The 13,630-nt window shown below is 38.4% G+C and overlaps 1 protein-coding gene across 1 annotated transcript in view; it reads left to right on the forward strand.

Annotated features, from left to right (window-relative positions):
* The window catches only part of QPCT (glutaminyl-peptide cyclotransferase), a 298,053-nt gene that overhangs the window by 237,778 nt on the left and 46,645 nt on the right, over positions 1–13,630 (forward strand). Inside the window, exon 4 of the mRNA XM_063443353.1 lies at positions 7,185–7,361. Within this exon, the coding sequence (XP_063299423.1) occupies positions 7,185–7,361 (177 nt within the window). The remainder of the gene's footprint in view (positions 1–7,184; positions 7,362–13,630) is intronic.

The raw sequence follows: 13,630 nt of genomic DNA on the forward strand, positions 1-13,630 counted from the left end.
CCTTTTCTATATCTCTCCCTCTTCCATCCATGTCTCCCTTCTATATCTCTCCCTTCCATCCATGTCTCTCCCCTCCATGTTTGTCTTCCCCATCCATACCATTATGTCTGTCTCCCCCCATATCATACCTCCCTATCCCTTTCAACTATGCCCCCATATCCATACCTCCCTACCCCTTACATCTGTCTCCCACATTTCCATTCCTCCCTATTGTAACTAACTAACTACACAGAGGACAACACAGAGGGGAGATACGTCTACCGGACCTTAGAGTGGCCGGACTCGACGTATATGAGAGGAGTATACGGGAATGCCATGCAACCGAAACACCTCTCTAGCGAAGATAAGTGCCAGTTCCCTAGACGTGGGCAGCTTGCGAAGAGACACAAAGTGAGCCATCTTGGAAAACCAATCTACTATCATTAGGATAACAGTGTTACCATTCGAAGGGGGTAATTAAACAATAAAATCCATGGACAGGTTAAACCAAGGTCTCTCGGGAACAGGTAACGGATGCAACAGCCCACAAGGAACTCTACGAGAAGATTTCATACAGGCACAAGTAGTACAAGCACCTATATAGTCGGTGACATCCTTGCACAAGGAATCCCACCAAAAATACCGAGAAACAGCTGACACCGTTTTGGAAATACCAGGATGTCCAGCAGTCTTAGTGTCATGATACAACGACAGAATATCTCGCCTCTCGGGAACATCAAGGAATAGTTTATCAGTTGGCTTCTCTCTAGGTGCCATGCTTTGTTTCGCTTGTATGGTCTGCAAGAGGGACGAGGAAATAGACAAAATAGTAGTAGCTATTATCCTGTCTGGGGGAATGACAGGAGTAACATCAATCTCCTGTTTGTCAGCAGTTTCGAACTGTCTGGACAGAGCGTCTGCTTTAGTGTTGCGATCACCTGGCCTATAGGTAATAATATAATTGAAATGGGACAAAAACAGTGACCACCTAGCCTGCCTAGAAGACAATATTTTAGCCTCACTAAGGTAGGATAGGTTCTTGTGATCCGTAAATATGAGGATAGGATCCTTAGTTCCTTCTAACAAATGTCTCCATTCTTTGAGTGCTAAAATAATAGCAAGGAGTTTGCGATTACCCACATCATAATTATTTTCTGCTTTGGACATTTGTTTGGAAAAGAAGCCAAAAGGATGCAATGGCTTTTCAGGCGACTCTTTGGGATAAGACAGCACCTACCCCGATATCGGAAGCATCAACTTCAAGAATATAGGGCAGTGAGGGGACAGGATGCTGTAAAATAGGTGCAGATGCGAACGTAGTTTTAAGAAATTCAAAAGCCTGAAGTGCCTCGGGAGACCAGACACGAGTATTGCCATCCTTTTTTGTCATACGGGTGATAGGCGCTACAATAGAGGAAAAACCTTTAATAAAGCGTCTATAATAGTTAGAGAAACCAAGAAAACGCTGAATGGCTTTCAAACCTTGTGGTAGAGGCCATTCCATGACAGCAGAAAGCTTCTGGGGATCCATACGAAAACCTGTAGCGGAAATCAAATATCAAAAAAACTGGACTTCGGATTGGTCGAATAGACATTTTTCCAGTTTACAATAAAGAAGGGTCTTCAGAACGGTTGTAACATGTCTGTGATGAGTGTGTAAATCTGTAGAGTATATTAATATGTCGTCCAAGTACACAATTACAAATGTGTGAATAAAGTCTCTTAGGTCGTCATTAATAAATTCTTGAAATACTGCTGGGGCATTACATAGACCAAATGGCATAACAGTATACTCGTAATGGCCAGATCTAGTGTTGAATGCCGTCTTTCTTAATACGTGTTAAATTGTATGCACCTCTAAGATCCAATTTAGTAAATACAGTAGCATGTTTTAGCCTGTCAAATAATTCCGTGATTAAAGGTATAGGGTATGCATTTTTGATGGTGATTTTATTTAGACCTCTATAATCGATACACGGTCTTAAATCACCTTCTTTCTTCGATACAAAGAAGAACCCTGATCCAGCCGGAGAAGAGGATCTCCTAATAAACCCCTTTTCTAGTGATTCCTTAATATACTCCTCCATGACACGGTTTTCTTGAACAGATAAAGGGTACACCCTACCCTTTGGAGGTATAGTGCCAGGCAATAAATCAATAGCACAATCGTAGGGTCTGTGAGGTGGTAATTTGTCAGCCTCCCTTTTATTGAAGACAGTCTTGAGAAATAAGTACTGAGGAGGTATTACAGTAGACAAAGAAGGAGATGTAGGAACATTAATAGAATTCAAAGGGGTGACTTCAATAGTACAAGACTCTTGGCAGGCTTCGCTCCATGATTTTATTTGCCCTGACTCCCAGTCGAAAATAGGATTGTGAGCACGTAACCATGGGTACCCTAACACGACGTGAGAAGAGGGAGAGGTGATGACCTGGAACCGAATGGTTTCAAAGTGTAAAACCCCTGTATACATGTGTAACGGTACAGTTTCATGAGTAACACTGGAGAACTTAATGGTCTACCATCTATGGCCTCAACGGGCAAAGGTATCTCCTTCTCTCTGATAGGAATGTTGTTTTCCTTAACAAAACCAGAGTCTATGAAATTTTCAGCTGCCCCGGAGTCAACCAGGGCGTGTATGTGCTCAGCTATGCAACTCTCTCCCATATGCAAAGAAACAGGGAGAAGCAAACGGTTAGGAGGCAATTTAGGAGACTTGGATATCACACCCAAGGCCAGTCCCCTATAAGGTCTTAGGTGCGAGAGTTTTCCGGAAGCAAAGGACATTCCTTTACCATATGGTCTCTCCTACCACAGTATAGGCAGAGTCCGTCCCTTCTCCTATGTAATGTTTCAGTATCAGAGAGTTTGGCAACCCCTAATTGCAAACGTCTATTCCTGTTTTTAGTATAGAGCCTGTCATGAATCCTATTATCTATATCAATGAGGTAGTCAATAAGGTCCTCTAATGCAATAGGAAGCTCCCTAGCGGCTACCTCATCCAATATAGTGTCAGATAAACCTTCTATGAATGCAGTAGTTAACCCATTGTTGGTCCAATCTACCTGTGAAGCAAGGGTACGAAACTGAATGGCATAGTCAGCCACAGACCTAGAACCCTGTTTAATTTTCATTAATGCTCTTGCGGCATTTTTTGACCTTTTCGTTGTGTCAAAAGTTCTACGAAAAGCCGTAAGGAAACTATTGAAATCATACACCATAGGTCCATTAGCCTCCCAAATAGGATTTGCCCACTCAAGTGCTTTATCGGTAAGTTGGTGCATAAGGAGCCCCACCTTTCTGTGGGAAAGGAACGTGGATACATCTCAAAGTGGAATTCTATTTGATTAATGAAACCTCTGCATGTCTTAGAGTCCCCTCCATAACTAGGAGAAGGTGTTAAATGGGCCGAAGTATTAGGCAAAGTAGATACTTCAGGAAGAAGAGGTGTAGGAGGGTTAGGTATGGTTGTGTCAGGATCGGGACAGGGATCCAACACGCAGAGTACGAACAGGAGAGATGTACGTATACCGGACCTTAGAATGGCCGGACTAACGTAAGGAGAGAGCAGAGAATAGTCAGAGACAAGCCGGGGTCGAGGGAACGAGAGAACAGGTAAGCGAGAGACAAGCCGAGGTCAAAGGACACGAGAGGTAAACAGGAACGATAGTACAAGCCGAGTCAAAACCAAATAGAACAATAAACATAAGAGCACTGAGGAACCAGACAAGCTAGAACCACGACAGGGCAATGAACCATTACACACATCCCTCTTTTATACCCCGGTTCTTTAATTGATGACTCCGCCCTTGCCGAGCCCTGATTGGTTGTTCCGAACTAGATTGACAGGTCGGGATGTGATTGCCGTCATGACGTCGACTCCTGAGCGTCGTGTCATAAAAGGAAGCGGGACTCTCGCGGCCGGCGTGGGAATGACTATGAGAGCTGTGAGGATTGGATGAATCAGCCCCGCTGAGAGAACGGCCGTCGGGAAGTCTAACCTCCTCCGAGGTAGAGACTTCAGGTACCCTGACAGGTTGCTGGAATAGTTCTAGATAAGAGCGTCTGGAGAGCCTGGGCTATCTGATCCATACGGTGATCCTGCTCTACAGATCTAGCCTCATGAGACGCCATCTGCTGAGCTAAATCTGCGGGGTCCATGGCCCTATCGTAATGTAACGAATTCAACTAAACAGAAGACAACACAGAGGGGAGATACGTCTACCGGACCTTAGAGTGGCCGGACTCGACGTATATGAGAGGAGTACAGAGTCAGGAGCGATCCGAGGTCAAGGGCACAAAGAGAGAGCATAAACTAGGACTAGCCGGGGTCTGGTACACAGTAAACAGCAAGCCGGCAAACAAAACAGATAAGGATAAAGAGATGACATAGTCAGAAATAAAGCCAAGGTCAAGTAGGAAGGAACACAACTGAACACAACAAGCGCTAAAGGGAACTGAAACAGAAACCACGATAGGGCAAGGAACTAAGGGGAAAAGGTGAGTATATATGCCTAAACATCTATTTTGATTGGTCCCTGTAATATCCACGCCCCCAAAAGGTAAGTGTATGGGGAGTGTGGCATGACAGGGACCAATGGGAGGCCTTTGCCAATTTAGCCTCCCACTGTCCCTTTAAGAGTGCACCCGAGACCCGGGGTGCGCTCTTAGTCAGGCGGGACACGTGACCGCTTCTCGCGGTCACTGCCCACCTTCTTCTTTCAGCCATCGGATGAGCCGCGCGCCGCTCGTGCAGCAGCAGGGCCACGCGCGGCTTGAACAGAGGACCCCGGCCGGCCCCTGGAAAGGGTAAGTACCGCTACACCTATCCCCTACATCCATGCCCCCTCCATATCCATATCTCCCTAAACCTTACATCTATGTCCCCCTATCCATACCTCCCTAACTCTCACATCATTGTCCCCCTATCCATACCTCCCTAACCCTTACATCTATGTCCCCATCTATACCTTCTGACCCCTTACATCTATTTCCCTCCCCATCCATACCTCATTACCCCTTACATCTATGTCCCTCCCCATTCATACCTCCCTACCTCTTACATATTTGTCCCCACCATCCAGAACTCCCTACCCCTTACATATTTATCACCCCATCCATACCCTCTATCCCTTACATCTTTGTCCCCCCAATGCATACATTTTACCCCTTAACTAATTGCCCCCCCATCCATACCCCCTACTCCTTACATATTTGCCCCATACCTTCTTCCCCTTACATCTTTGTCCCCCATACCTTCTACCGCTTACATCTTTGTCCCCCCTCCAATCCATACCATTTACCCTAACACCTTTGTCCCTCCACCCAATCCATTCCTTTTAACCCTTATATCTTTGTCCCCCCTGAATCCATACAATTCCATATTTGTCCCCCCATCCATGCCCCTTCCCCCTTACATCTTTGTCCCCCCTAACCAAACCTTCTACCCTTAAATCTTTTTCCCGCTCATACATACATTTTACCCCTTACCCCGTTGTCCCCTCCCATCCATACCTTTTACCCCTTACACCCCCCCCCCCCCAAATGGTATGCCGTGATGGGGTTAATTTTCATTCTTGGGCTACTATACGGTCTCAAAAGTAAATTTCAATGTGCAAACATGGTATAGGGTAAAGCCCTACATTTGACCACTGTAAATTTGCAAAAACCCATAAAACCTGTGCATTGGGGGCACTGTTGTACTCAGGAGATGTTGCTGAACACATATTGGGGTGTTCTTTGTCAGTAACACATAACAGGAACTGAGAATCAATGCCTAAAGTACAGTGTGTGTGAAAATAACACAAAAAAAAATGACTGCCTAAAAGGTTGACAAAGACTGGTGGTAGAATTAGTGCATAGAAAGTTTCTACTTTTTCAAAAATATATGGTTTGAAGGCGGTTAATTACATTGGACGGCTTCAAATTGTCCCAAATAAGACATGAGTGCATGATGACCAGCTGTGAAAATTCCAAGTTGGAAAACTGCAATGCGCACCCTTCAAATAAGGTCTTTTAGCCCTCAGAGAACCCAACACACCTGTACATGGGTGATATCACTGTACTCAGGAGATGTTGCTGAACACATATCGTGGTGTTGTTTGGCAGTAATACATAACAGGAGCTGAGAATCCATGCCTAAAGTATAATGTGAGAGAAAAATAACACAAAAAATGACTACCCAATAGGTTGAAAAAGACTGGTGGTAGAATTAGTGCATGCAAAGCGTTAAAATACCACCATTTGAAATACCCTAGGTTATCTAAATACCCTAGGGTAACGTTGGGCATTTCTAAACTCAGGACAAAATTTAGGAACTATTTAGCATGGGTGTTCTTTTGGCGGTTGTAGATGCGTAACAGATTTGGGGGATCAAAGTTCAAAAAGTGTTTTTTTTTTTTTTTTTTAAAGAATGTCATCATATTTTATCATTTTTTATTTCTAGTGAATTATGATATGATGAAAATAATGTTATCTTTAGAAAGACCATTTAATGGCGAGAAAAACAGTATGTAATGTGTATGGGTACATTAAATGAGTAATAGGAAAATTACAGCTAAACACAAAACACAGCAGAAATGTAAAAAGAGCCCTGGTCCTTAACGGTAAGAAAATTGAAAAACGGTCTGGTCACTAAGGGGTTAAAGTGTACTTCATGATTGCATCCCACAGGGTTTAAAAGGAAAGCATATATGTAGACAGGCAGTTTTACTTGTCAGAAAACCTGGATTGGAAGAAAAACTGGGGTTTATAAAATCCAATTTGATATAGGCATTGCGATGTCCAGTTTACATACCGGTATGTGAATTTAATGATGAGTGCAATATCCTTGTGGATATTGCCTTGTACATCCCTTCAATAGGCATTTACTACTTATTTGCCATACATACATCATTCTCCATAAACTGGACATTACAGACACGTATCGTGTTCAGTAAATATACTTATATCAGGCTGCAACATAACGTACTCCAGACCCATGAGAGTCTTAACTCCACACTGATGTGCTTTCTGATGTCATTACCTCTGGACAGAGTGTACTACATATATAAAAGAAAATGTGCAGATTCAATATAGAAATACTTTCACTTCTGTGTTTAACTTCAGAGACTTCAATCTTTTCTTTTCTTGTGTCACTACGTTTTATCTACATCAATGCCATTTGTTTTACTTTAAGTGTATTTTTTTTTCTTTTCTTTAACAGAAAACCTCAAACACAAAACCAGACCTTTCAATTCAGCTGATTTTCTTTGATGGAGAGGAAGCCTTTTTTCAATGGTCTCCATATGATTCCCTGTATGGCTCACGGCACTTAGCACAAAAAATGGAAAATACTCCTCACCCCCCTGCTGCTGAAAACACAAACCAGATTGATAGCATTGTAAGTATTGTTGAAGTATTCTAATTTTTGTTATAGAAAATGTAGTGGACTCATAGTGCCATTTGATTAATTTAACATACAGATCTCTGGAGGTAAATATCTGCTATAAGATAATGTTTTCAGTAACAGCTGATAGATATTTGTAACCACACCTTGACCTCGATTTAATGTTGTTGTTAAGCTTTTCAAATGATTTTATATTTTTGGATCAACTAAACTAACTAAATGATTTAATATTATGAAAAACTTTTTATTTTTATGTATTGATTTTTTTTTTTTATACATGATAAATATTTTTTTATTTTAACAGAGCAGAAGATAAGAAATTCTAAATTAAACAGAATTTTCAATAAAGGAAGTGTAAACATTAGATAACTACACAGGAAGTGTTTAGGAAGACTGTGTAGTTCATGTGTAGTTTAAACTGCAATTGGATAAATACTTGCAAAAGCATCACATACAGGGATATAATTTCTAATTAGTGTGGTAATAGCTGCTTGATCGAAGGAGACATCTGACTGCTATTTTGGGGTCAAGGAGGCATTTTTTCCTAGTTTGTTGCAAAATTGGAAGCGGTTCAGACTGTTTTTTTTTTGAGAATGAGAATTACGCCCATGATGGCATACCATTTGCAAAAGTAGACAACCCACAAACACTGGCCAAAGTTAGTGTTCATATTTGTCTGTGTATCAAAAAATTCAAAAAACTAATTTGAACGCCAATTTTGGCCTGTGTTTGTGACTAAGTGGCTACTAAAAATGACTGGACATACCCAAGACATACCTTGGGTTGTCTAGTTTTGCAAATGGTATGCCGTCATGGGGGTAATTCTCATTCTGGGCTACAATACGGTCTCAAAGGCAACGTAACCAATCTAGCGAATTTCAATGTGAAAAAACTGAAACGCAAGCCTTATATTTGACTCAGTAACTTTTGAAAACACCATAAAACCTGTACATGAGGGGTACTGTTATACTCCGGAGACTTCGCTGAACAGAAATTTTAGTGTTTCAAAACTTAAAACATATCACAACAATTATATCGTCCGTGTAAGTGTCATTTGTGTGTGCAAAATGCAAAAAATTTCACTTTCACTGACGATATCATCGTTGTAATGCATTTTACTGTTTTGAAACACTAATATTTGTGTTCAGTGAAGTCTTCTGAGTAAAACAGTACCCTCATGTACAGGTTTTATGGTGTCTTGGAAAGTTACAGGGTTAAATATAGTGCTAGCAAATTAAATTCCCTGGACTTTCGGCCTGGGTTGTCGGGCAGGTCCCGCAAATTCTAATTAATAAAATTACCTATTTATGTAAAATTATTACATAAATATATACGTAGAATTATTATATATATATATATATACGTGTGTGTGTGTGTGTATATATATATATATATATATATATATATATATATATATATATAGTGATATATATGTATATACGCGTGTGTGTGTGTGTGTGTGTGTGTGTGTATATATATATATATATTTTGTTCTACGTGTATTTTGATATCAATATATATATATAAATTTTAAAATACCGTTAGAACAAAATTACACCTATATATTTTTAATTTATTTATTTTTTATTATTTTTTTGATTTTATTTTTTTTATGTATATACATATTTATTTATTTTATATTATATATAAATATATATGATAATTATATATATTCAATCAATATCATTCTACGTGTATTTTGATATTTATATATATATATATATATATAAAATTATATATTAAATTATATTTAATTAATATTAAAATACAATTAGTGTATGTGTATTTATGTGTATGTATGTATATGTGTGTGTGAATGTGTGTATATATATATATATATATATATATATATATATATTTGTGGATAATGATCAGCACTCACGGACTTGATAAAGATAAAACTTACAGTTTATTGTTTTCCATATTAACCCCTTCAGGACGGAGTCAATAGTACACGTTCTGATCAAAACAAAACGTAAACAAAAACTGGAATTTGCGCTATATGTCTGTTCACCCGTAGTTCCCCTCTTTCATATTAAATGCACCCACACTTATTATATATCATTTTGTTCAGGAGAAACAGGGCTTTCATTTCATATAAAATATTTGTATTTGAAACAATTTATTATGAATAAAATTAAAAAAAACTGTGAGAAATTTGATTTTTTTTTTTAAATTTGTAGTTCCGCCTCACATTTTAGCTGTAAATGTCATAATACTGTTAGGTTTTACGGCAACAAAATGCACATATTTGTAATCAGCGATGTCTCACGAGTACAACAGTACCCCCCATTAACAGGTTTTATGGTGTTTTGGAAAGTTACAGGGTCAAATATAGAACGTTCCATTTTCAAATTGAAATTTGCCAGATTAGTAATGTTACCTTTGAGACGGTGTGGTAGCCCAGGAATGAGAATTACCCCCATAATGGCATACCATTTGAAAAAGTAGACAACCCAAGGTATTGAACGTGGGGTATGTTTAGTTTTTTTTAGTAGCCACTTAGTCACAAACACTAGCCAAAGTTAGCGTTCATATTTGTTTTTGTGTGAAAAAAGCAAAAAACTAATATTTGGCCAGTGTTTGTGACTAAGTGGCTACTAAAAATGACTGGACATACCCCATTTGCAATACCTTGGGTTGTCTACTTTTGCAAATGGTATGCCATCATGGGGGTAATTCTTATTCCTGGGCTACCATACGGTCTCAAAGGCAACATAACTAATCTGGCAAATTTCAATGTCAAAAAAATGAAATGCAAGCCTTATATGTGACTCTCTAACTTTCCAAAACACCATAAAACCTGTACATGTGGGGTACTGTTATTCTCGGGAGATTTCACTAAACACAAATATTAGTGTTTTAAAACAGTAAAACATATTACAACAATAATATAGTCCATAAAAGTGCCGTTTGTTTGTAAAAAATGCAAAAAACGTCACTTTTACTTAAAATATCATCGTTGTAATACAATTTACCAGTTTTAAACACTAATATTTGAGTTCAGCGAAGTCTCCCGAGTAAAACAGTACCCCCTATGTACAGGTTTTATGGTGTCTTGGAGAGTTACAGGGTCTAATATAGTGCATGCGAATTAAATTCTCTGCACTTTCTCCCTGTGTTGTCAGGCATGTCAATCAAATTTTAATTAATCAAATGACATAATTATGTTAAAAAATTACTTAAATATACACGTAGAATTTTAATATATATGCATTTATAGGTATATAAATTCTACGTGTATACTAATGTAATCTTTTATGTAATTATATGTATTTATCTCTCTATATATATTTGCGGTTATTTGTATTTTATATATAGATAGATATATATAGAATGTCATTCTAAGTGTATTCTGTTTCCAATATATATATATTAATAACAAAATACAGTTAGAATGAAATTACATATGAATATATAATTTATTTTATATTTTGTTTCAATATTTTATTTATTTATTTAATTATTTTATTTATTTATTATTGTAATTATGCGTATATATATATAATATATATATGTAGATCTATTATATATATAATATATATACATATTATATATATGTAATGTCATTCTAAGTGTATTTTAATATTAATATATATACTAATATTAATATTAAAATACATTACGTATGACGTTACATATATATAATATGTATATATATTATATATATAATATATATACATATTATATATATATAAAAAGGCATTTAATTTATTTTATAACATTTTAATATTTATTTTTTTACACTACCTACCAGCAGGGGGACTGTCTAATATTTTAAACAGTCCCCCTGCTGGCAGATCCATAGCCAGCTAAAGGGGGCCATGTGATCGCTCTTTGAGAGCGATCACATGGCCCCCGGGGGCCTCATTTGCCGGAGGGGGGCTGCCTGGGCTCTCAGACAGCCCCCCAGAAGAGGATCGCGGCGGAAGTGAGTACACCTCTGCTCCTGGGGCTGCAAGCCGTTACGGCGTTCTATGCCGCCGCAACGGCTTTAAAGCCCTTTAAAGCCGCGACGGCATAGAACGCCGTAACGGCGTTAAGGGGTTAAAAGATCAACGTTTCAGTTCCCTCTGGAACTTTCATCTGGATCAGGCATACATTAATAAACCATTAGATGTGCATTTATATACCTAAGATATAAGTGTAATTAGCAAAAAATAACTTACCCCTGTGCTCAGAACGGTGGGAGTGGTGCACCTGGCGTCTGCCGTCGTTCCGTGCGCATGCGCGGACGAGGCTCCGCCCCTACGTGGCGTGATGACGTCACGCGTTGCTTAGGCAACGTTGTATATCACGTGGGCCTCTACCAGGAAGTGATTCTGGTGCGTCCGGTTACCATGGCAACCCGGATCTGAAATTACCGAGAGTATTAAATAACTTGTATATACCAATACAAGCAATCAAAAAAGGGGTTGATGGTGAAGAAAAATGGAAGTGACATTAAAATAAATTAAATTATAAAGCTGATAAAGCTTTGTAGTGCTTAAAGTGCACAGGCATTATGATTATGTTAATCTGTTAAATAGTGTTATTAGGATATGAGTGCTATTTTTTACAGTGCATAAGGTGCTATTAAAGAGATCTACTAAACAGTTTACAATTATATTGGAAGATTGTATAAGTGATTAAAGTGCCATTATTGAAAGTAAACATCCTACTTAATAAAGTGAAACAGTGCTTTCAAATGCAAAGTGTTGCTATCATGCAAAAAGTGCTTATGGTGATAAATAAAAATACAATAATGTTTAAATCCTCAATGAATAATAATTAAGCATCTCCTAATAAATTTGATCAACTATCCTTCTAAAACTAAACACTATACCCCGGTAACACTCCTCAGAAACCCCGACCCGAGAGTAACCCCACATAAGGAAGGCAAGAAAATACAAAAAAAAAAGAAAAAAAAAAAAAAAACAGATACATAATAATATATATTAAAACAAAGAAAAGAAAGCTCAAACACAATACCAAGATCAAAGTTGCCAAAACTGGCCACATGTTTTGTCTTGTTATATACTGTTCCTACAAGTTAACTATCCCACCATTGAATGGGTTTATGGTGCAATACATAGATCAGTCCTACAAAAGACCTACATGCTCCAAATACACACCAAGACAAGTCAACCGCAGAAAACATCGCACACCCCGCACATTAAAACCCCTAAAGGGAAGAAGGTAACGGGAAAAATCTCGACATCCTCCAGAAACAGCCCAGTTACGCCTCCCCCCGCCATAAAAAACGGATCTATGTGTGTACTGTAACCTGCTTCCCCCGAACCCCTCTTTTATTTCTGTACCCCCACTCATAAGTTAAAATCTTCAAAATAAAGAATTTATAAAAAAAAACTAAACACTATACATGACATACATTTAAGTTAATACAAATATTTTTAATACTAAAAAAAAAAATTTTTAATAAAAAATTGTTTTCCTATTGCATTAAGGGATTCATCCTACTAGATAAATTAAATAAATGAATGATATGACAACACTTCATTAAGTCCTTTAGGAGAAATTGTACTCAGTTTGAAGATCCATTCTGTCTCTTTGTTAAGGAGTATTTTACCACGATCACCCCCTCGCTTGGGTACAGGGATGTGGTCTGTTGCAACAAACTTAAGAGACGAGAGAGGGTGTTTCATTTTTAGGAAATGTTGTGCCACTGGTTGTTTTGAATGTCCATCTCTGTAAGCCACTCGTATTGCTGATCTGTGTCCACGTATTCTTTCACACAGTGGGGTTTCAGTTTTTCCAATATAAACTAACCCACATGGACATGATAGTTTGTAGATTACAAATGGTGTTTTACATGTGATGGTGTGTTGAATCTTGAATTTCTTATTGTCGTGTGGGTGTTGAAATGATTTTGCTGGGGTCATGTGGCTACATGTTACACACCCTAAACAGCGAACACTTCCTCGGTTCTGAACGGCTGCTTCTTGGCTATAGCTTTTTGTAGGGTCTGTGTGTACCAAAATATCCTTCAGTGTTGTGTTTCTCTTAAAGCTGATTAGTGGATTTTCCTTAAACACTTTGGTCAAAGTATCGTCACTTGCAAGCATTTTCCAGTTTTGTTTGATGATCTTTGCAATCTGTGGAGAGGCGTCATTATAGGCCATAGGGAATACTATAGCCGGGGTTTTTTTTATCCGTATAGCCGCACTGGCATTCCGTGCCTCTTGTTGTGCCTTTAGGAGCTCCTGTCTATAATAGCCTCTTTCAAGAAATTTGTTGTTCATCTCTTCCAATTGTTCTTTCAT

Source organism: Pelobates fuscus, chromosome 2 (genome assembly GCF_036172605.1).
Source record: "Pelobates fuscus isolate aPelFus1 chromosome 2, aPelFus1.pri, whole genome shotgun sequence".
In the NCBI taxonomy this organism is placed as follows: Eukaryota; Metazoa; Chordata; class Amphibia; order Anura; family Pelobatidae; genus Pelobates; species Pelobates fuscus.